This window comes from Mixophyes fleayi, chromosome 7, assembly GCF_038048845.1.
Source record: "Mixophyes fleayi isolate aMixFle1 chromosome 7, aMixFle1.hap1, whole genome shotgun sequence".
Taxonomy (NCBI): domain Eukaryota; kingdom Metazoa; phylum Chordata; class Amphibia; order Anura; family Limnodynastidae; genus Mixophyes; species Mixophyes fleayi.
This window is the reverse complement of record NC_134408.1, coordinates 100,345,652-100,370,094: the sequence shown is the minus strand read 5'-3', so window position 1 is coordinate 100,370,094 and position 24,443 is coordinate 100,345,652. Positions and strand designations below refer to the sequence as shown.

Here is a 24,443-nt window from a genome sequence, read left to right as displayed (position 1 = left end):
ATTCTTCTCCTCTACTGCTTAGAAATATTATTTAAAGTGTAGGTGATTTTATAAAATGTCACTGTCTACCCATAGATGGTCTGGCTTCTATTTATAACGAATGTAGGGCCTGATTCATTAAGGATCTTAACTCAAGAAACTTCTTATTTATGTATCCTGGACAAAACCATGTTACAATGCAAGGGGTGCATATTATTATTCTGTTTTGCACATAAGTTAAATACTGGCTATTTTTTCATGTAGCACACAAATATCAATTTTAAACTTCAGTGTACAAATGAGCTATCAAGTATTTGTGTGCTACATGAAAAAACAGTCGGTATTTAACTTATGTGCAAAACAGAATACTAATTTGCACGCCTTGCATTGTAACATGGTTTTGTCCAGGAGACTTAAATAAGAAGTTTCTTAAGTTAAGATCCTTAAAGAATCAGGCCCGTAGACATTATTTGAATGTCTCAAAGAACGGTAATAGCTTTAAGCTTTAACTACAAAATAAAAGTTCCTATTTCATTAACTCTATGTACAAGGGAAAGCAATGGCTGTGCACCATCATTTGCCAACTGGAAACTGGGATATACAAAATGCAAGTTGCTCAATTAATTTATAAGTAACAAGTTGCTAGAAAGGGAGGGGTAATCTAAAAAAGAAATTCACCCAGAAAATCCTCCAGCACCCTGTTGGCAACCAAGTCATTTTGGAGACTCCACAGGTACCTCCTGGTTAGTTAGCTCTCAATTTAAAAACACATAAAGGTTTGACCCAATATAGCGACCCATATTGTTTAGAGTTAGGACCAGTATTAACAGGAGTGCCGTGAATTAGCGGGTGACTTATCATATATTTGTGAATGTGTGTAACTAAGACTTCTGATTTTATGTATAAATAGATTTTTTTTGACTGGTTTACAACAGGGCGCTGGGGGATAGTTCTGTGTGAATTTATAACCTGTCTGGGTACCCGTTTCACACTAATAGATGGGAAACACATACAGACATGATCTGACGTTAACCACAAATTTGGACATCAGCATTAAAGCAGAAACTATTGTGACAGAGACATCTAGAGAGCACATAGCTTGCAACAATTCAATGTTTGTGACCGTTCCTCATCCTGTGATTAAAATTAGAGGGATTCCAATAGCTTAGTTTCTGAAAAGAAAAGCGGATTGAAAGTACCTCAGAAGCACATAAAAACAGATGTGCACTTTTGATGCTCAGAATGAAGTCCTTTCAGCGCATCAATAGTGAGTGTGCATTTTGATGTGCTTTTGATGCCTTTTCATGCATTCAGCAAGTCTCCAATAAACTGACCTTGATTTGGACTGATTAGCATGTTTGAAAATCCAGTTTTGTTTGCTTTAAATCTAACCAAATAAACTGTACGTGGAGGCAAACTTTGTCTTTACATTGCAGGTTTCTATTTCAATAAGTGGACAACCATATCTTTGGCTCTTCTGGCTCCAACCTGTGTATAACTGTGAACCTGTCACGTACACACAGCAGAAACAGCCATTTTGTAGGTTAGACTAATATTCACTAATAAACTAATAGAATGTAGCCTATTAGTTCACTGGGAACCAGTCCCTCGTAAATATATTATTATATTTATACAGTGCCTCAGTCATGTCACTGATTCTCAGCAAATTGATAGTCTACATACTGGATCAGCCAACAAAATTACTGTCTCCACTGTCTATAGGTGACAAGTTTATTTAACACCCTATCTGCCCCTCCGGTTCACAAGAGCTTCATTTGTTGCTATTTCTGCACTAACGTTTAAGAAAAGATGGAAGACATTCTGGAAGGTGTGCAGTTAAAGTACGAGTGGACGTGATAATAGCATTGAGGGAGATACCTATAATTAAAAGGAGGCGAGGGTCTAATCATAAAAAAAAACTGCAAAAGAACAAGGGAGCAACTCTCCATACCATACAGCAAATAAAGCAGTAGGGTTATGATTGTTACATCAAAAAGCAGACACAACATAAAAATAAAATTAGTAATTAATCCAAAAAATATGTACTCTAAACAAGATTGCTGTATGATCTTTGTTTAATATGATTTTGTGTTTTACACACAATCTTCCAGCATTAGTATGAGGGTCTGAAATATCGATAAGAACATGTTGACATTCAGAATACTGACACCATAATTTGATAGTCAGAATGTCAACACAGTTAAAAGGTCAACAATTAGAATATTGACATGTTCATTAGGTCGACAGGGTTAAAAATGTCAACATTGTAAATGTCTACAGGTTGTAAAGTTGACAGTCACAATGTCGACATGAAGTATTAAATTTAAAACAACAATGGACTTAAATGTAAAAGAAAAACATGTGTGCCCCCTCCCCCCTGCAGACAGCATAACCAACCCTGGTACTAGCAAAATCGGAGGGGATAAAAAGCCTTGTGCCCCCCACCCTGATTTTTACTATTACCAGCACTAGTCGCCAGGGCTGGTGGCACTACAGCAGGGGAACACGCAGAATGTGGTCCCCCATCCATAATGCCAAATCCAGCCCCAGCCTTGTCATCACATGGCTGGATTGCCTAGGGAGACTGGCTCCGCAAAAATAATGTGTACTCTGCCCCATGAAAGCACAAGGGCTCTTACCACACCACTGGGCTTTCAGCTGGGTACACCTCGGGCAGCTCCGTGCTGACCTGCCTAAAGTTGGTTGCGATTATGGCAGGGGGACCCCACACTGCGGGTTCCTCTGCTATATTACCACCAGCCACAGGCCATAGCTGGCAAAGCACTCTTTTTTTCTTTTTAAATTTAAGTCCATTTTTGTTTTTCTGTTTTTGGGGGGTTACACTGTATTGCTGACGGTGGCACTGCCTATTCAAATTTAATGCTTTATGTCGACATTGTGACTGTTGACTTTACAACCTATGAACATTCACAATATCAACCAAATGAACTTGTCAACACCTTTTAACTGTGTCAATGTTCCGACTGTTGACATTATTGTGTCAACATTCTGAATGTCAACATGTTCATTGTCAACATTCCGACTTCATCTTGTATGAGGGGCTCATTAACCTATTCTGCCATTGGAACGATCCTCCCTATTCAGTCTGTGACTTCTTGTTAGCCTCCATTCCACTCCATTATAGCACTGTCCTTGTAACGTGCATCCCTGCGCTCACAAACACAACCTCACAAGTGGACCGGTTACTGCCTTCCACCAGATCAGTTCACTCATCTGTACCTGATTGTCTAAAAAGAATTAAGGATATCCCAGATAAGCAGGATATGAAAATGTAATGGATTAAGGATCAATGACCCTAGTTAAATGCACCTAAAAACCCTTAAATTACAATCAATACAAAAAGTGTACTTCTAGAAAACCAGTAACACTGATATGTCAATCTTCAAAAATATCATTAAGAAGGATAAGAGTAAAATAGTAAATGACAAGACTAACGTCACCATATGGAAAACAAGAGTAATAAAAATGGACTAGCAATGAGTGTTTGGATGTATAGCATAAACAAACATAAACAATTACTTATAAAAAATATTTTGAAAAAATACAATTGTGAAAGTTATGACAAGATAGAACATTGAATGGAACATAACACATCACAGAATAGCAACACAAAGTCATAAATACATGACACAGGAATCCATCAGATGAAGTAGAAATACTAAACAAAACACTGCATTTTTACCCATACATATTGGTCAGCTAGACAAATAGATTGGGTGTAGTCTGCCATCACGTTATTTTTATAATATCATTTCAAATGCAGCAGTGTACCATCAACTACAACAATTCGGGTTACAGCTTTAACTTCTAATGGATGCTTCAACCACTAGTTAAATGTGACTTACCTTTTCTAGGTTTATGTAATGTACTTGGCAGCAACTACAGTATCCTTGTCTGTAATGCCCTGAAGGTAAACTGCTTCCCGACTGCTCAGGGAGTTTTGCAATTTCACTTGAAAAAAAGGAACAATTAACACAATTAATATGCCATAGTAGGTGTTGTGGGATATTAACTTTATAGTATTGTACAGATAATAACACTCTCATACAAACTTATATACAGCAAACACCAAATGAACTGGTTTTCTTTGTATGCATACTAACAGTAGGCAATATCCACATACATACTATTAGTTATCCCATAGAGCCTAACAGGAGACACTGATGAGAAGCCAATTCAGGAGGTGAAGCTGCCTTTTTCACTAGGTGGGCCTGTGGAAAGGTTTACCAATTTATATACATTATTATATGCAAATAGACCATTTTTCCCTGAAATGGACATTAACTGTATAACTAGGACATGGATCCTTCATCTCCTCTCCCATTAAATGATATTGGGTGGCGCAGGAGAAGTTGCCAAATACACTAATAACTATATGAATAAAGTTTATTGGCTTTACTAAGCAATGACAACTTTTTTTTCTTCCTGATATGTGCCAGTCTTGTTTTGGTTTTCTTTCCCTCAAATTCTCCAAAAGTGCTGTGTGTCATGTTAGGACTCCCTGTATGACAGACTGCACTACAAAGAGAGAGAGAGAAAGGAAAGGTAAAACCAAATAGAATTTACAGTGTGAAGGAATGGGAGCAGAAGGACCTGCTTCCTACTTGAGCTTCTGTAGTTATATAGTGGCATACGATAACATGTATTCACACATTTTTACATTTTTTACACTAAATTTTCTAACATCATGGAATGAAAATTGATTCATTCAGGAATTCTTGCAACTATTTAACACAAAATACTATAGTGTCAAATAAATGTGTCTAAATCTGTTTCTTAATTAATTACATATAAACAAACATTAATTACATAAGTATTCACCCAATTGCTAAAAAACATCTCATTAAACTGTGGTGCAATCAGTGTTCAATGGTCACGTAATTAAATTGATTGGAGTCCAACTGCGTACAACTAAAGTGGTTTCAAAATAAATACAACTGTCTGCAAGAGATTCCAACAATTGGCTAGTGCATTTGCAAGCAACAGTTTCATCATGAGAGAAGAGAATGTGGCACCACTGGGAATTTATCTAGAACGGGCTGTTCTCCAAAATTGATCATCTGTGCGAGAAGGGCACTGGTTAGTGAGGTCTAACAATGCTCATCATCCTAAGAACACTATATCTACTGTGAAACATGGTGGTAGGAGAATAAAGCTACAAAAAATGCTTCTCTGTCTCAGAGACTAGAGCACTGGACAAAATAAAGGGAGAAAAGGGATGGGGGAGGAATATAGACAAATCTAAGAGTAAAACTGGCTGCAGCCTGAAGAGACCTAGACCATGGTAGAAGATTCCAGCAGGACAGTGACCCAAAACAAAAGCCACAATGGAGTCACTTACACCCACACAACAATAATAATAATAATAATAATCTATACCCTGGGAGTGGCCCAGTCAAGGCTCAAATCTATATCCCATTCCATTTAAAAATTGAATTTCACCAACACCCCCATCCAGCATATTGGAACTCAAGCAAATAATGGGCAAACGTTGCAGTGTCCAGATGTGAAATGCTGGTAGAGACTTACTGTTAGGATATTGGGACTCCCCCTTTAACTCTGGTGAGCATGAATCACTGACTGTGTATGTGGTCATTACTTTTTCAGCCATGAGTCATTGCACACCTGTCTCATTAATTTAGGGTGTGTTTCTCTCATAACCGGATTGGACCGTTGGCACTGACACCCCCTCCTATTCTATTCAATCTTTGTCAGTGATAGAAGTTACTCTGGACTAATGAACAGCATGCTCTATGAGATTCTTCAGTTACCAGTTTCAACTCTGAATGAACCTTGGTAAACAACATTAGTATTCCAACTAAGCTTTTTGGCATCCAACTTATTTTGAATTCTTCTGTGAGTGCTGCAGCTTGAACACAGAACTGCTTATAAGAAAAAATGTCTGCTGGCTAGGAAGGAAATCTTTCTGCATCACTCTTCCCGCTGATTGTGAAAGCATTGCGCTTGAACATAAAATTGTTTATATAAAACTATTGTCTGTTGACTATACTGAGGGATTCTGGGCTCATCTCAGTTGCGTTTGGACTGTTGCTGCCTTCAGGTGATCAGGAATATTGGATAATATCCATTTCCAAGATTGCATCTGTGAGTACAATTATTTACTATCAGAAAAAAACTGAAAATTATCTGGTATTATACTGTTTGAAGTACTACAGACTGCCAGTGTCTCTGAAGATCTTAAATTACTACAGAGGTCTGTAGACTACCGTTATTAGAGAAAGGCTGTGCTCATTAATAAATTAGTTACTCTGGATATTTTATACATATTCAAAATAAATTCACAGTTGTTTGAACTTTTCTCTTGCCTCTATCTTGCCTTGAATTTACCTAACACTTACCCAAATAGACTCCCAGATATAATAACGGCTAAAGGTGCTTTTACGAAGTATTAAAGCAAAGGAAGCAAAGACATATGCAATTGGTTATTGTCTATTTTTATTTGTATTTCATTAAGAAAAAGCTTGAGTTGTATTTAATTTGGGTATTTTGTGTTCATCAGTAGTAAGAATTTCTGAATAAATCTATTTTGATTTCATGACATAAAAAAAAATGTTAACATAGGGTGGTGAAGGGTACTTTTAATAGCTACTGCATGTCATTTTCAGTATAACAATACATCCTAAACCAGACCTGTCATCTACACACAGTGGAAACAGCCTATTTGTGGGATGAGCCAATATTCAGCCTATTAATTCACTAGGAAATAATGACACCCTACTGAATTGATGCACTGGATTCTTATAAATATTGTTTTAGCAGGTGATGGGTCCACATTTAATTGGCACTTCTTTTTCTTTACATTGCCCTTATTAATCTAATGGCACTCACCAACAGGAGCTTTTTTGGAGTAAAGCCACCTGCCCAAACTGGGAACTAGAGACTACATTAAATTCAGTGGATGTCTTCTTCCACAGAGGCAACAAGAGAAAAAGAGTGCTCCCAATTATGTATCTACATACATAGTAACATAGTAACATAGTTGATGAGGTTGAAAAAAGACACCAGTCCATCAAGTTCAACCTATTTTGGATCTCCTGCGATCCTGCACTTATATTTGAAATTAATCCAGAGTAGGCAACCGCCCATCTGTTTCAATTTTGAAAATCCCCCCAGACTCAATATTGAAATCCAATTTTTACCCTATATCCACTACTATCCTTCATTTTAAATTAACGGTCGTATCCCTGGATACACCTTTCCGCTAAAAATTTGTCTAACCCTTTCTTAAACATATCTATTGAATCTGCCATCACAACCTTCCCTGGCAATGAATTCCATATCTTGACTGCCCTTACTGTAAAGAACCCCTTCCTTTGCTGGTTGTGAAATTTCCTCTCCTCTAACCTTAGGGGATGACCACGTGTCCTGTGTATGGTCCTTGGGGTAAAAAGTTCCCATGAAAGCTCTCTGTATTGACCCCTAATGTATTTGTACATAGTAATCATATCTCCCCTTAGACGCCTCTTTTCTAAAGTAAACATGCCTAAACTGGCTAACCTTTCCCCATAACCTAATGACTCCATACCCTTTATCAATTTTGTCGCCCTTCTCTGAACCCTTTCTAGTTCCAAATTATCTTTTTTATAGAGTGGTGCCCAGAACTGTACTGCATATTCAAGATGAGGTCTTACCAACGATTTATACAGTGGCAAAATTACACTGTCTTCCCTTGCATCTATGCCCCTTTTTATGCATGCCAATACTTTGTTTGCCCTTGCAGCTGCTGCTTGTCATTGAGCACTATTGCTAAGTCTACTGTCTACGAGCACTCCCAAATCCTTTTCCATTATAGATTCTCCCAAATTAATTCCATTTAATTTATAGATTGCGTTCTTGTTTTTGATCCCTGAATGCATAACCTTACATTTATCTGTGTTAAACCTCATATTCCATTTAGCCGCCCAATCCTCCAGTTTATTTAAGTCCCTCTGTAGAGAAGCTACATCTTGCTCTGATTTTATTACCTTACAGAGTTTAGTGTCATCTGCAAAAATAGAAACTTTACTCTCTAAACCATCACCAAGGTCATTAATAAATATATTAAAAAGGAGTGGTCCCAGCACGGAACCTTGAGGTACTCCACTTAAGACTTTTGACCAATTAGAAAATGTTCCATTTATCACAACTCTATGTTCCCTATTCTCTAACCAGTTTTCGATCCAAGTACAAATTTTGATTTCTAGACCCAGTTCCCTTATTTTGTAAACCAACCTCTTGTGTGGCACTGTATCAAAGGCCTTTGCAAAATCTAAGTAGACCACATCTACTGTCATGCCCTGTTCTAAGTTCCCACTAACTTCCTCGTAGAAACTAATTAGATTAGTTTGACATGACCTATCCCTCACAAATCCATGTTGATTCCCACTAATAATTTTATTGCGTACCAAGTAATCCTGAATACTATCCCTTAAAATACCTTCCAGTAGTTTCCCCACTATTGATGTCAGGCTTACAGGTCTATAATTCTCTGGTTGTGATCTCGTCCCCTTTTTAAACAACGGCACCACATCTACTATTCGCCAATCCCTTGTTACTGAGCCTGATGAGATTGAATCTCTGAAAATTAAGAATAGCGGTCTAGCTATTTCCGAGTTTAACTCCATAAGGAACCTTTGGGTGTATGCCATCTGGACCTGGAGCTTTATTTATCTTAATATTCTTCAGTCGCCTTTGGACTTCCTCCTCTGAAAACCAAGTATTAATTAATGGCATGGTTTCATTTCCATTTTTATGTATTACTCCTGCCATTTGTTCCTCTCTGGTAAATACTGAAGAAAAGAACGTGTTTAATATCTCTGCTTTTTCCTTAGTATCATTTATCAATTCACCCATCTCACTTCTTAGGGGTCCTATATTATCTTTTTTAATCCTTTTGCCATTTATATACTTAAAAAACTTTTTGGGGTTTGTCTTACTTTCTTTTGCAACGTGCCTTTCATTTTCTAATTTAGCCAATCTAATTTCCTTTTTGCATGTTTTATTACATTCCTTGTACCTATGGAAGGACTCCTCTGACCCTTCAGACTTAAACAATTTAACAATATCTCTTCATGTCCTACTGATGCCAGACACTTTCACCATGTTTGCGCCCCTGTAACTATCCTTTCTATCTCCTAAGATGGATCTCTCCTTCTTACAAATTCTCTAGGCAGCGCTGCCTAGGTAAATGAGAGTTCAGGGTTGTAGGACATAGTCAGAAACTGAATCTGCTGGTCAGGGGAATAGGGAATATTATTAGAAAATACTATGGAGTGGACAACATTTTACAATCATTTTCTGAACAGATCAGCTCTGATTATCAAGGAAAAGTAAAGTAATTCTTTAAGTAAAACTATTATTGTATATATGCATGCAAAACAATTACTAAATGCAAAATATCTACTAAATAATGACCCTTTGCAATGATTTAAAGTCATGTTCATAGTATGGTTAAAACAACTAGCTTATTTTGATTAAGAAAATGAATATAGTTACCATATTTTAGGAAACTTTTGAAAGTCCACAAAATGGCAGATCCAAATATGTTTAAAAAAGAACTGAGTGCCAAGAGGATAGTGATAGGCGAGGCATCAATAAACTAGACCTAGCAACATTGTGCTCTTTGTAATAGGTGATATAAATTCCAACACTGGAAGCCAGTACAACATATGGATAATCCCTCAATCCGTTTATACATCACTCCCAGCTTGACAAGGTAAATAATTGATGGGTTGGCTCCTCTATAAATAACTTTTCTTGGTCAGTTTAACATGCAATGTCTCCATGAGACCAGAATACTTAACAAATACCTCTTCTCGCATGTTTAATATAGTAGGTACAATAAATTGATGGGTCCAATGACCATGCAACAATGAAACTGGGTGTAATAATCTCCAGAGTAATTCTGCTTTGTAATTCCCACAGGGTTCTTCACAGTCAGACACTTATCCATTATCATGGTTCTGTGATATGTATAGAAACGTCAGATGGTATGCTATATGACCACATAAATGGATATAGGTTCACCAGATTGGATTCAATGAACCACTTGGGAAGATGCATGGAAATAACAGATACATGTATAAAGGGGTAATCCAAAACTAATGCAACTGAATAATATTTCATCAGTCAACAGGATTATTGTATTTAATTTATACTCCATTTTTAAGTCTGTGCCACAGGATAACACCACAGTTGAGTGTTATCAGAATATTGTCAAAGATTGCATATATTTAAGAAAAAATAATTGTTATGCTTTAAGCAGTCTAAAACCAAAACTATTTAAAGAGTAATTGGATTCGGTCTACTACTTGACAATAATACACATCACTGCCTGTTTGTACCTGAAATAAATAAAGCACATAACACAAAACATGCAGAATGTTATTTGTTCTATACATTTATCAAAAACAGACATCTATAAATAGTTTTTTAGGAAAAAGGGGTATCTTGCATCACTCTAGGGCCCTGTTTCTCAAACTGGGTGTCAGGGGTTCCCACAAGACAAAAATACTTAATGATGGGAAAAAAATTTTGGCTGTCCTAAATTTGCATTTAAAAATTAAAATTCTATTGATTCACACACAGAAGCTTGCCCTGTGATATCATAGCAGACATAACTAACATGCTATCCTTTAACAGTTGATCTTCTTATTATCTTGTCCTATAACAGCACCCCTTTATCCATTGCCTAAAGTGGGATGTAGTATCTGCTATGTGTGATGAGGGTAAAAGAAATGCCCCATTTAACTTTTCTTAGCCAGCTGCCCATAGAAAATTAGTCGTCTTTATATTTTTTAAAGGCAACAAACAGCCAAGAAATTACTACCACATGATATCATACTATATTTTTACCAGGTCTGCATCACATTTACTAAAATGAAATATGTCAAATGATTAAGACTAAAAATAGGCACTCTAAATTAGTTTTGACGCTGCAATCCCAGAGTTAAGAAACAGCAATAAAGAGTGATTGAACCACTATCAGGCTGCTGGACAGCCCTTTGTATACTACAAAATGCTATAGCAGCAGTTTCATATCTGACATACAAAATGTGCAACATTTTTATTACAACTGAAAGGAAGCACAATAAAAAAAAACTGCAATGTTTCAGGGTCAAGCCCAGTTCCCCATATTGCAGTTCGTATGCAAGTATATTGACTGCTGGTTATACATTGCATCCATCTGTTCATTATCCAGCCTTTTTAAACCGCTAATGCAGCTTTCAATGAAAATAGTAAAATCTCCCTAATTTGGTTTAACCAACACTTACCAGACTAGAAATCGTGATTGCACAGTAGCATTTCCTTCAAAAACAGAAGGCAATAGGTCCTCCAATTGCTTATCTTTTTATACCAAGACATTTTCTTTGTATGAATTAAATATATATATATTTTAGAAGGGAACCATTTTCCAGAGGCAGTCCTATGTTTGTTAGATGGAGAGGTAAACCAAAATGTTCATTTTGTGATTGGTCGATTGATGTTAACTGGTGTTTTTGTAATCTAATCTGCATTCAGAACAGCACTGATAATCCAGCTATAAGAATAACATAATTGTTTAGAGAGCTTTTACAACATAATCACATGCTGGGTGTCTGTCAATAGTTAAAGCTCAGACTACCTATTCATATTGTAGAATACATTTTTGGTGAATTATGCAATCTATGACTAGTAAATGCATACGTGATTGCATATATTGATCTATAGCTGTACAGACCAGATATGCATTTAATTTTCAACAAAAATGTTTTTGTATGAAAGTAAAAATTTGAATATGCAAATACCATTTCCCCCTATAGTTATTTCAAATAAACCCTAAAGGGAGGGATCTAAGTGAATATTGTACAAGATCATCAGACTTGAAGTTTGCTGGTTGTTGCGGTTTGAGTTTTGGTAAAGGGACATTATAATCTAAAGATATAATCTACACAATGATCTATAGGTAGGCATAATTGATTATTTCACCTTCCTGCATATCAAGTCTTGTGATAGATAATGTCAGTGGTGCTTTAGAATAAGGACAATTGGAGCTGAAGGGAGCACAAAGTCGTTCCATCATCCGAGTTGCTGCAAGCACATACTCAGGTTCCAGGTCAATGGAATCTGCCTTAGGCAAGTCTGTGTAATTTACTCACTTTAACTGTAAGAACATGGCAGTTTAAGGTTTACCTTGTGAGTGATATAGTAAAATATTCTACATACAAGCAGCAAGCTGCTACTTTGTCATCCAAGCAGTAAATGTAGTTAATGAGGGACTTAAACCCAGCATTAGAAAATGCATTATGTATATAGCATATGAAAGAAAATACAGTAAAATAATAGATTTTACACATATAGCTATATTATTTTACCTGCTAATGGTCTCCAGCTCAGCATAACTTGTTTCACCCTTCCTATCCACATCTGTAAGAATAAGCACATACAAAGATATATCAATACACATTGGTATTAATAGGAGAGGATTCACCAATTCATACCCTATTACCACCCTTTACACCAGGCCTCTCCAACCTGTGGCCCTCCAGATGTTGTGAAACTACAAGTCCCAGCATGCCTTTCCAGCTATCAACAGGCTGTCTACTGGCAAAGCATGCTGGGGCTTGTAGTTTCACAACATCTGGAGGGCCGCAGGTTGGACAGGCCTGCTTTACACAGTTCAAGCAAGACAACAACCCTCCGGTCAGTAAATGACGCATGCACTATTTTGCTTTATTGTCCTGATGCTAGTGTGAATGACTTAACTTATAGTGTGAACTTCAATCAGTTAAAAGACTTGGACCTCAGCTACTCATATTATGTAAAAGGTAGGGATTATCTGAGTTTAACCTATTTAATTAAGTAATAATAGGTGCTCACTTTCAGGGGAGATGATTAATATAGGCAGTAAATCATGATGCACAGTACACAAAAAAATGTTTATTTACAGTCAAGCGGAATAGCATTACACTCAGGTAAATATGTAGTGTAAGAAATATAAAAAGAACATTTTAAGTTTGACCACCACCCTAACGCAACTAAGCCACGCACAGTACTGTTTATATTCAGAATTCTCCCAACTGGGCGCAAGATGCTTATAGTTGTATTAATTTGGCGAGGAATGTTTAAAAATTAGAATTTACCTACGTTCAAGTTACTATTGAACAAAACTGTATTTTGGGGAAATGATGACTGCAGTACTGAACATTGCCTATATCAGTGTTGGCTAACCTGTGACACTCCAGGTGTTGCGAAACTAGAAGCCCCAGCATACTTTGCCAATATTTAGCTGGAAGGGTATGCTGGGACTTGTAGTTTCACTACACCTGGAGTGTCACAGGTTAGCCAACACTGGCATATATGATATGATTACTGTTTATGAAGAGCTATTGAGCTGGCCTCTAAAGGGTCATTTCTATACAGAGTTTCTATGCATAGTGTACTGCCAAACTTCTCCAACTGTATTACCTTGTACTGAAGCAGATGAACCTTCTTCAGATGTCCTTTTCTCATCATACATCTGTATGTAAATGCAAAATGTAATCAAAATGCCTTGTACAAAATATAAATTTCTTCAACAAAACAAGTGCAGTTCCTTATTAAATTATTCTTAACTAAAAAAAATAAGAAGTAATTAAAAAATAAAAGTAGATGCTAAGAATACTTAGGGCTCTATGTACTAACGAAGATAAAGACCTATTACTTTGAATTTGGAGCTGAGTGGCACCATACGTAGTATTGAGGTATTACATATAAAACAGAGCAGACGCAACACAGGATTTCGGGGTGGAGGAAGCTACAGGCCACATGATTAATATCATTACCATGCATGCTGGTCCTCACACCTCCCTACTCTTCTTCCAGCCACGTTTCCTGAACGATAGCTGTTCAAAGGCAAATATGAAGGAATAAGTGGAAATTGCTCTTTCCTCTATATTTTCCTTGATATCTAGAGACCTTATTTTTATGGCTTTTCTTTAACTTATAGATGTGAATGGTACGCTCTTTTGCATGCAATTTTCAAGAATTCTACACAAGAATGGTTTTGTCTCAAGTCTATACATATACAGACATGATTTTCTGAAATTTTTGACCTGCCATGTGTATTTTTTTCATTGATGTTCGCATTAACAACACATATGTATGCCACCAGCATTTTTTTATTTTTTTTTCTGTATTCAAAACTGAGAAAGCACTTATCTGGATGAAACCATAAGAGTGACATTTGAATTAAAAATAATTGTCTTACACAAAGAACATGAACATTATAAGACAGTATCAGCACACAGAACTATGTGCCTGATTCATTAAGGATCTTAACTTGAGAAACTTCTTATTTCAGTCTCCTGGACAAAACCATGTTACAATGCAAGGGGTGCAAATTAGTATTCTGTTTTGCACATAAGTTAAATACTGCCTGTTTTTTCCATGTAGCACACAAATATTTGATAGCTTATTTGTACACTGAAATTTAAAGTTGATATTTGTGTGCTACATGAAAAAACAGTCAGAATTTAACTTATGTGCAAAACAGAATACTAATTTGCACCCCTTGCATTGTAACATGGTTTTGTCCAGGAGACTAAAATAAGAAGTTTCTTGAGTTAAGATCCTTAATGAATCAGTCCCTATATTACTAAAAACTCTCACGATCCTCCTCCCTCCCCCTATGTCTTTTTTATGTTTCCTTTACTTTCCTGATTCTTGCATGTCTAACAATACAGACTTTTCTAACTGAAAAAGTTTTCAGGATTGACTCAGACACTATAAGTACTGACACACTCTTGTTTTTTGGACAAGCCTAATAATGCTAACCTAGTAAAGAGAATGGAGCAGCACAAATCTCCTGTTATATTTACTACACTTCGCTTTAAATTCGGTAGTTTTCAGTGAAAAAGAGATATATGGTCACTGGCTACTATGGTCAGAGTTTGCAGGTTTATAGTTGTCTAGATGTCCACACAGCCAACTACAGTGGTGATACCAGTTCTGAAAAGGTTTGTTTTAGACTATGAAGACATTGTTTTAGTCATTCTAAATTAGTTCTAAGGGGGAATACAATTAGCCGCAATGTTCCTCAGAACGCATTTTTACCGTTACCATGGTAAAATTTCCGCACCCCAAAAAATCAGCTGCGATTTCTGTAAAAATCCTGCGGCCGCGATGTTCTGAGGAACATCGCAGCCAATTGAATTCCCCCCTATAAGTTTCATGTGTTTTTGTTTGCTCATTTCTAGGAATGGATTAAGAAAACCTGTTAAACAAATAAATATAATCAACCTTGAAGTATTAGTGTAAAGACCTGAGAAAGAAGTCTAATGTTACTCCACTACGGTTTATGTCTGTACTGCCCAAGAAAGCCCAGCCTATTCGAAATATCATTTAAAGAAATGTAATTTGTAAAGCTTTAAAGATGAATAGGGTTTTTCACATAAAACAGAAAAAGTTTCCCTTAAAAACAAACACAAACAACAAAACATAAACACTTCTCTGCAACATTCACTCAACATTAATAAGATGGGAGTAATAGCACCTCAGAATAACCCAATGTCTCCTGACTGCCACCGTCTATGATAGCTGATAAGCCCAGCTTTGTCCTTGAGCTGACCCTACTTCTTATAAAATGACACTATTAGTACATCAAACAAATTAAATCTCCATCTCACTAGTCAGCCTACAATTACAGCCCCATTTCAAAGAGATGGTGTCTCTAAAATACTGGAAACATCACAAGAAGCATACTATATGCTGTGCATAATTAAAGTAAGAAACATTGTGCCCATTATGACCTGGATGTTTGTCCTGCCAAGACTTTTAATTTAGCCAGCCAGTTTGACACCTATGTTTAGCCTCAATGCTGAACATTTGAATTGCATCATATGTGAGAAGACAAAGCAGCCAATAAGCAGTTTGATTTTAGTTAACCTTCAGATATGGCCATACACATTTGTGGTCAAATCAGAAAGATTTAGTGATTCAGGCGAGATGCCACATCATAACCACATTCATAGTCAGATGTCAGTTAGCAGTCCGCATTTACTGTCTATCCCCATCGATATTGGATATATCAGACGCATATTTGGGCCCATACGCAATTTGATCGGCAGGCAGTCAAGTTTAAAAAAGCCTAACTGGCCATGAAAATCTCAGCGTAACATTTAATTGTCAAACCCCAAACCTACATATACACACACACACACACACACGACTGGGATAGCCCTGCATCACAAAGCAAACACACCAACACCCAGCTCAGTGGGCAGAAAAGCAGGATGAGTGCTGGAGGATGGAAACTAATTGCAAGAGATTTATTTATTTTTAATCAAGTTGTGAAATTAACTTTATTTGAATTTCAATGTCATTATAGGTGACTTAAACAGGCTAGCCTAATACAATGAAATGCAGAAGACATTGTCTAGATAAAGGGCATACAAATTTACTGGGGAGAATTCACTTCCCCCCAAAGTACCACCGCAATAAAACTATTACCTGCGAGCAGAAAGTCAGGTTAATATTACCGTAATAACGGTAATATCTATAACGCGGAGGTACTTCGGGGAGGGGGGGATGGAATTCCCCCCGCTATGTCTTAGCTGCATGATGCTGCCAATTTTAAATCAGACAAAATTCTCACTAAACCAGAAATTTAGCACTATGCTAACACTATAGTTAATACATTTTACAATTAGAGCAGGACTTTTTAAGGAACACATACCTTTTAATTATTCTTTCTCTATGCGTGTTTTATCAGTCCCTAGCTGTGATGAATGTCTGGCATGTCAAGCGCATCAGTCACTATCATCTCTGAAGGACATCTGTGACATACAAGAGAAAGAATGTGATACCGATTTCAGCCTTCAAAACCAACACAGTACTTTAAGAGGTCATCATTCTTAGAACATTACGTTTCAGGTAAATGGAATAATGTCAGTTACCAAATTCAATAAAGCTACATTAACAGAAAGGGTACATATAATTTTATTATTGCAAATGAGTTTTGAAAGGAGTTTAGATATCACTTCTTTAAAACAGTCTAGACCATCATTTAGGAGTGTGAAGATTTGATTAGATACACGGATAGCGTTCAAGCCAGAATGTTCCCTTAAAAGCCAAAAGTATACAAAGGAATAGTAACATACAAGAAAAAAATCTGTTGTATTTTTTTTTTATAAAATAAAACCATTTTGAGATTCAAGTTTTTAGCAACAGAGCATTCCCAGTAGGCAAACATCTTCCAAAAAATGATATCCCAGAAATCATTGATCCTTATAACTGCTCCTTTTCAAACCCAAATGTATGAACTATAGGGGCACTGCAAATGCTATATGCAACATTTTTATCTTGTTTGAGTTTTACAAATGTTTAGGTGAGAACAGGCAGCAACAATTGCCACTGGTACCTGTGACAACAGCATTTTTGGACAGTTTTCAAGCTGTTTGCCTAAGACACAGGCCTATAAAAGTTATTATTTATTAAAATGTATAAAGTGCCAGTAAACTCTGCAGCTCTTTAAACTTGGGAACAAATTCTGTAATAAATAACAAGACTAGGGACTAACAAACAGACAAAGAGGTAAGCGGACACTGCTAACAAAATACAATCTATAGGAAAATAGGAGTTTAATACAGGAGGTATGTAACAACCAGCCTTTAGCTCTGTTCCAATGCACTTTGTTCACAGGGGAAAATACTAAAAGAAAAGTCCAGGTGCATGGGCCTTTACAAAAACCTAGCGTAGAAACGCTATCCTGTGCTCTTCCCCTTTATGTAAAATCTGAGTGTAAGGACTTTCCATTTAATGTAGGGTCAATAATATCTATTTGAAGCACATTGTGCTTTTTTCACTTTGATGTAAACAGATCTATGGAAAAGGGAGTGTGAAGGCAGCAAATAACTATATGGCCAGTAGTGCCTAGGCACAGTAATCATTACAAAGGTCCTGCCATGACACGATTACATCTACAGCAGTGGCGGATCCAGGGGGGGGGGGGGCAATCGGGGCGATCGTCCCCCCTAGCAGGGGCTTGCTGCCGGCGGCTGCATACTATGTGCAGGTCCGTTCAGCAGTGACAGTGTGCTGCCCGGCCGCTCTGATTGTGTTTTGAACACAATCAGAGCATCTGGGCAGCACACTGTTCCTACCTGTCACTGCTGAACGGACCTGCACATAGTATGCAGCCGCCGGCAGCCTTAGATGTCAAAAAGGGGGTGGGGCCTAAATCCCCCTCCCCTAAATCGCCCCGGGAAGAAGTATTCTCTAGATCCGCCCCTGATCTACAGCTTCCTTCAAGTCTTCATCAGTGGAAGGTCATTGTTTTGTTACTGCTAGCAAACAGCTGAAGTGGTTCTAATTACAAAGGTACTAATGTAGAGTACAGTGGAGAGAACACCATTCAATTTCTACACTGGGGTTCAACGTCTAGTCCAAAAGTCGGAAACAAAGTGGATGCGTCCAAAAGTGGACACCCCCTTCAAAAGTGATTTTACTTCTATAAAGGATCTTCCTTTGTTATCATCATCATCACTGTTTACTTATAAGGTGCCATACAATTGTGCAGCACCATACAGTGGGGAAATACAGAGTAGTACAAACACGTAATGGACCAAAAGGCAAAGTACAAAATAAATAAATGCACGAAGTACAGGACCTGCTCATGAGAACTAGCAAGCTAACTGGGAAGGCCATCTTGAAATATAGAGGAACACTTCAGCTTTATCAATTACATATTTCACAAAGATGTAAGGTCTTCACTTTAATCAAGATCTTTCTAGCGCAATATCATACCCCTTTAACAAAAGGATGATTTGCATCTGGCCAAGAGGAAAAAAGACTAATAATTAGAATCCTTCTAGGAAAGGGTGTGTGCATACCATAAAAATACATAATGGTACATGTATCATTTTACTTCATCGCTGGTCCATGTGAACTAGCCATCTAGTTAGATAGAATGATCCCCATTTTTCTTGTCTACAACACAAGTTTGTCACACTCCCATGTGAACAAGTTCTCTTTCACTACAGTGACAGATATATGCTAATTCAGGATACTAGGTAGTTACCTAAATTCCAACATTTAAGTCATGTACCATCTAGAGCAGTAACTCATTTCTCACCCAAACAAATTATATCTTAAGGAGTGTTTCTGTGACACAACAGGTAGCATTATTACAATTATTTACCTATCATTAGTTAAGGACTCTGTAGACTGTTCTAGGCACCTGAGGAAATGGTTAAGGAACATATTTGTATATTGTTTTGAGTACCACTGTAGCTTATTTCAACACTGACATTTTTTGGAGCTACAGGAAAATGAAAATCAGAAAGTAGTTTTGTGAAACATATCTTTCAATTGGAAATTCTGTTTTCCTGTTACAGTTGAGCACATCGAGAACTTCAGCTACAAGAAAAACTAGTGTGAATCCAGCCTTAATAGCAGTTAGTACCATGGAGAACAGATAGCTGGTATAGAGCATAAACTAATGGTTGTTGAGGATGAATATTTGAAATCCTATAAAACAGTATATGTCCAGTGGTCATAATGGAGTTATAGTGCCCAAAACATGATGCAAAATTAACCCTCATGTGCCCAGCTAGCAGACCCATATACTTAAACCAAATAGGGAGAATCTCAATCTCACCCGTGCCTAAAAATATAAAATGCTCATTCTAACTGCATCCACTCCAAAAAATTACTCCATTGAATTTTCCTTTAACTTTAAATTACTTTAATTTGGTATTTACAGTTTTGTTCAACTTTGATTTGTATGGATTGCAAATATATTAGACAAGAACAGAAGGTAGCCAATCAGAAATTGGGTAAACAAGGACAAAAATATTTAAGGCAAGGAAACATTCTGGCATGAGACAGGAAAGGAACAGATATGCAGGAGAGTGCAGAAGAGACATGGGGAAATAAGGGGGGAGAAAATGAGGCAAGGGAGAGAAGAGACAAGACAATTGGGGCAGCTACGAGACAAATGGAGCAGACAAATGATAAAGACAGGAGGCTTGGGAATGGGGGGAGATAAGTGTAGACACGATGATAAAAGATCCCTCAGTAGACAGAGAAGCAGACAAAGCCCCTACAATGCTGGAAATTTAGTAGAGCCCACAAAACGCTGGGAAAGACAACAGAAGACCCAGCTTTGTGTATGATGGGTGTTATTAAGGATGGAGATTTTGAGCTATGATGCCATGGGAGAGGTTGCTGGTGGTAGAGGCCTGGGGTCTTAAGCTGAACCACTTTCATGCCACTGATCGCACATAAACACAACATGAGCAGGCAGATAGATTACCACTGTAGAAACTAACCTTTCCTAGTAAAGGGGAATCATAATATTACAGCGTCGTCACAGATTACCACCTGGGAGTATCTGAACGCTGAGGCAGATGCAAGAAAACTGCACTATTATAAAAATATCTATAGCTGCTTGTGCTTCAGAAAGCTCTGGCACCCAAAAGTAGTGCCAATATCTGATGGACTGAAGATGAGCCACTAGGAAGGACAATACAGTGTGGGATTATATATACTGGCGATTGGAGATGATGTGTAATATATGCTGGACAACTGCAGATGACATCACAACTACTTTCTTCCTGGGACTCAGTTTGTCTAGAATGCATCCATATATAGAGATTGAATATATATATTTTAGCATATATTCAACCACCTTAAGGGCCGTTCACACATATGTGCTGGGAAAATAGGTAAGAACACATGAAAACAAATGCTCTTTAGCAATGCAGTTAATGATTTGTCCTCTTACCAATACAATTATATTGGTGAAATGTATTAACAGGAGAAGTAGTATGTCGTGTTCTAAAATGTTAAATATAGCTTTAATTAATTTTAGAATACAATGGTGGGAAAGAGATAAGAAAATATTCATCCTATTTTAATGTATGTTTCAAGCAGATGAAAAGCATATTAACACTGCTTAGGTGTGAACCACTCCTAAATGAATAAAAAGAGTAAACAATTTGTGACTCTCCAGCTGTTGGTATTGCACAACCTATTACTGTTATGTTATTACCCAGTAGATAGAGGAGAAGAAGAAGAGCATATTACCGCTGGGAAGCAACAATTTTAATACAAAACTAAATGCATTTTTCCCCAAGGATGTCTTAATAGTAGGTTTCCATCTGGGCAACAAAATGCGGTGTAGCAATGCTAGCCTCAGATTAAGCGCATACATTAAAAATATGTCACAAAGCTATGCAAACCATCAGCAGAAAACGTCAAAGGAACGAATTGTACAGAAAACTTGTTGCAGTTTTTTAGGACAATAAAATGTTAGCCCCCACAGGAAATAAACAGCTGTGAAGGCACACATGTTTTTGCATCTGATGCTTTAATTGTATGAGTAGTTACCACTCCTGTTGGGTATGTGTGCTCGAGTATATTAGGAGAGCTGTTAGCCCTCGAAAATTATGTAAAGAGCCAATAGGTTGCAGGCAACTGCCTTAATTAGGCAGACAGTTTTGTATTTAAAAATCAGCAAGAAATATTTATTCACAAGCACAATAATTTTAAAAATATTTCAATTTAAGTCAGTATACAAAAAGAACACACACATTTGCTGAAATATTTTATTTTGCTTTATTTATCTTTACAATACAAATTATTGTATAGAAACACTATCATTGTTACAGGAGCATATAAATACCATACAATTACAATACATAGTTCTCCACAGTTGAAATCTCCTAATGACCAAGCAGAAGCTTGATTCAAACAGACCCATACTAGAACTCACTGTTTACACCCCAATTGCTTGCTATTGCTGGTATAATCAAGACTAACCAACTTAAAATTAATTTTAAATTGTAGAAAGCAAAGGTGAACAAAATAACGTAGGTTTCAGGAGCTAGTCAGTCACATCTGGAAGTAAAAGGATATTTTAATAATGGAGACTAGGATATTAAAGTATATTTCATTTTACATAGATTTCATTTTAGATCTGCAAGCTATATAAATGTCAAAGGAGGATACTCCACTTTGACCTAATCATCAACTATGTATATCATGCAGAAAAACAAATGAACCATTACAGTGCAATGAACCAATCTATATTGTTAATGAGAAACCTAAGCAATGTTTTCCAAGTTCGGTTTTTTTCTGGGATTTATAAACAAATATGTACAAAAGAAAACTTTTTTAAAATACCCAAAAAAGTATTTTAACCATGATCATCATGCATATTATTACAGGGACTACAGTACTCCAAGGTTTAGTATACATGTGAATTGTTTAGATGCACTTGCCTGGCAGAATGATGCCCTTAAAATTACACGTGTTCATAGTATAAAATATATTGCTCCAACAATTGCAAGCTATAGAAAAGTAAATCATGTATTAGGGTTTTTTAGCAGATACAATTGTAAAAGGTACAGACACCAGTTTAAAATATACTGCGATATCTTTAAATATAAGGCTGTATATTAGAAGTGTTCTGCATGTAAAGTGATACAATGTTGTACAGGGCCTGTATGCAGATGAAGAATTTTGTATTCAAGTTTATCCATCAGGCACTGGTCTGCCTGTTGAGAAAAAACCAAACAGGCAGAAAGGGTTAAGAAAGATATTTGCATTCCAGGTCATGTTGTTTTTTTTAACATGAAACATATCAGTCCTCAAAACAAATATGGAAGGGAGTAATAGGAGTTTGCTGAAGTTTGGTGCATAGTGCAGGAAGGGAGTTATTTTGAATAGTGAAGAACTTTATCTAAAGATTGCCTTGGCTCTATCGGACTTCTGTTTGCATTCAACAGGATTCATTTGCTATATTTCACAAACAGAATTAAACATTTGATGGTAATTGTTAGCACTGAATAACTGCTACATAATGTGGTATGGCATAAATGATGACAGAATGACTGGAGAAACGTTTAAAGCTATGGTCATTATGGGCATCATAAACATTTGATTTACCCAGAAATATAACATATACAGGGATGTAGATGTGTTTCTCATCACAATTTACTTTTGCTATATATCTAACAATAGCCTTTTCTTTCAAGAAATTATTCAATAACCAATTGTACATCTGGAGTGAACAATGTTTTCTCTTGGTGTGCTCTGTAATAAGTAGGAAAGTGTTATTAAACTTTTGATCCCCAATCTTTGGTGCATTCAATCTATGTTATATAAATTTGAATGCAGAGCACACCACATTATGGATAAATGGAAATATCATGTGGTTACAAACCCTTAATCATACATGCATACTGCAAAATAATACATGGGATCAAAATATTTACTAGATTTCTGATGTAACTGCAGTATATTTAATTCGTTACCCATATTTTAAATATAATAAGAATCAACTGTTACAGATGCTTGCTGTCATGTTTTGTTTGGTGCATGAGTCAGATACGGGAGAGAGATGACAAAATCCAGATTACTGTATTTTAAAATAATTTAAAAGGGTTGGTTTGGTTTTGCAGCAGCCAAGTACATTTATTTTGCAGCTTTAATATGTAGTTTATTAACAATAAAAAACCGTAGGAATATTTGCACGTTAGCAATAATGGGTATAAATCATGAAGTTATAACGTAACACATGTCAACACCATGGACAATAATAATAACAGGATGTAAGTTACTTCTGAGTATTGTGGAAAACTGTCCTACAAGTTTACACAAATATGTAACCCCAGAGAAATCACAATTATTCACAATCAAGATCCACTAGAACAGCAACACAACTTATTCTGCCACTATAAAAGTTTCGCAGCACATAACACATCTAGCTATATACTGTACATAGCGCAGGCTCAGAGCGGCTGTGTGCACATACATTAGCAGCGCTGTCTGCACACGCGCTAAGGCAGATGTCACCAGACAAGCAATGGCTGTTAGTAAGCAGTGACTTCCTGTAGGGACTGGACGGACATGTCTTTCTCCCAGCCTCTCACCCTCAATAACGATATGAGCGCTGTTCCTGAAGTGTCGGATCCCCAGGCCGCTCTTCTATTACTTTTCCAGGTTTCAACTCCTTCCGGGAATCATAAACTTCTACTTCCGGAAAACACCGAAACCATAGAGTATTGCTGCTGAATAGAGGAGACTTTGTCTGTCCTCCAGCTGATGACTAGTAAGTTAAAGGGCAGCAGTTGCTATCAGCCGTCACGCTTTAGCTGTTGTGAAGCCAAACTTCAATATGTTTGGCTTCACAACAGCTGCTGTGGGACTACAAGTCCCACAACAGCCAGAAAACCACAACTTGTTTAAGGTGGTGAACGACAGACATATATTCGGTCATGATGTTACTGTTTGGGGAAACCATAGTCATCTTACTTTGCTTGTAATCTGCGCTCTTGTCATGCATTCTGCTTTTTTTTTTTTTTTTATTTTGTCCTGAGGCATAAATAGATTTGATGTATGCACATATTAAAGGAACAATACAAATAGAATGGAATTACTGCCAGGTCAGTATATCACTGTTGGCTGTAAGTAACCTATGT

General features: G+C 36.9%; 1 protein-coding gene across 1 annotated transcript in view; it reads right to left on the bottom strand.

Moving 5' to 3' along the window:
• Nucleotides 1-23,977, bottom strand: part of ZDBF2 (zinc finger DBF-type containing 2) — a 40,663-nt gene extending 16,686 nt beyond the window's left edge. The window contains exons 1-5 of the mRNA XM_075180207.1: nucleotides 23,895-23,977; nucleotides 16,694-16,793; nucleotides 13,447-13,498; nucleotides 12,354-12,405; nucleotides 3,846-3,951 (exon numbers count right to left, since the gene is read on the bottom strand). Coding sequence (XP_075036308.1) covers nucleotides 3,846-3,951; nucleotides 12,354-12,405; nucleotides 13,447-13,498 — 210 coding nt within the window. The 5' untranslated portion in view covers nucleotides 16,694-16,793; nucleotides 23,895-23,977. The remainder of the gene's footprint in view (nucleotides 1-3,845; nucleotides 3,952-12,353; nucleotides 12,406-13,446; nucleotides 13,499-16,693; nucleotides 16,794-23,894) is intronic.
• Between the last annotated feature and the right edge of the window lie 466 nt (nucleotides 23,978-24,443).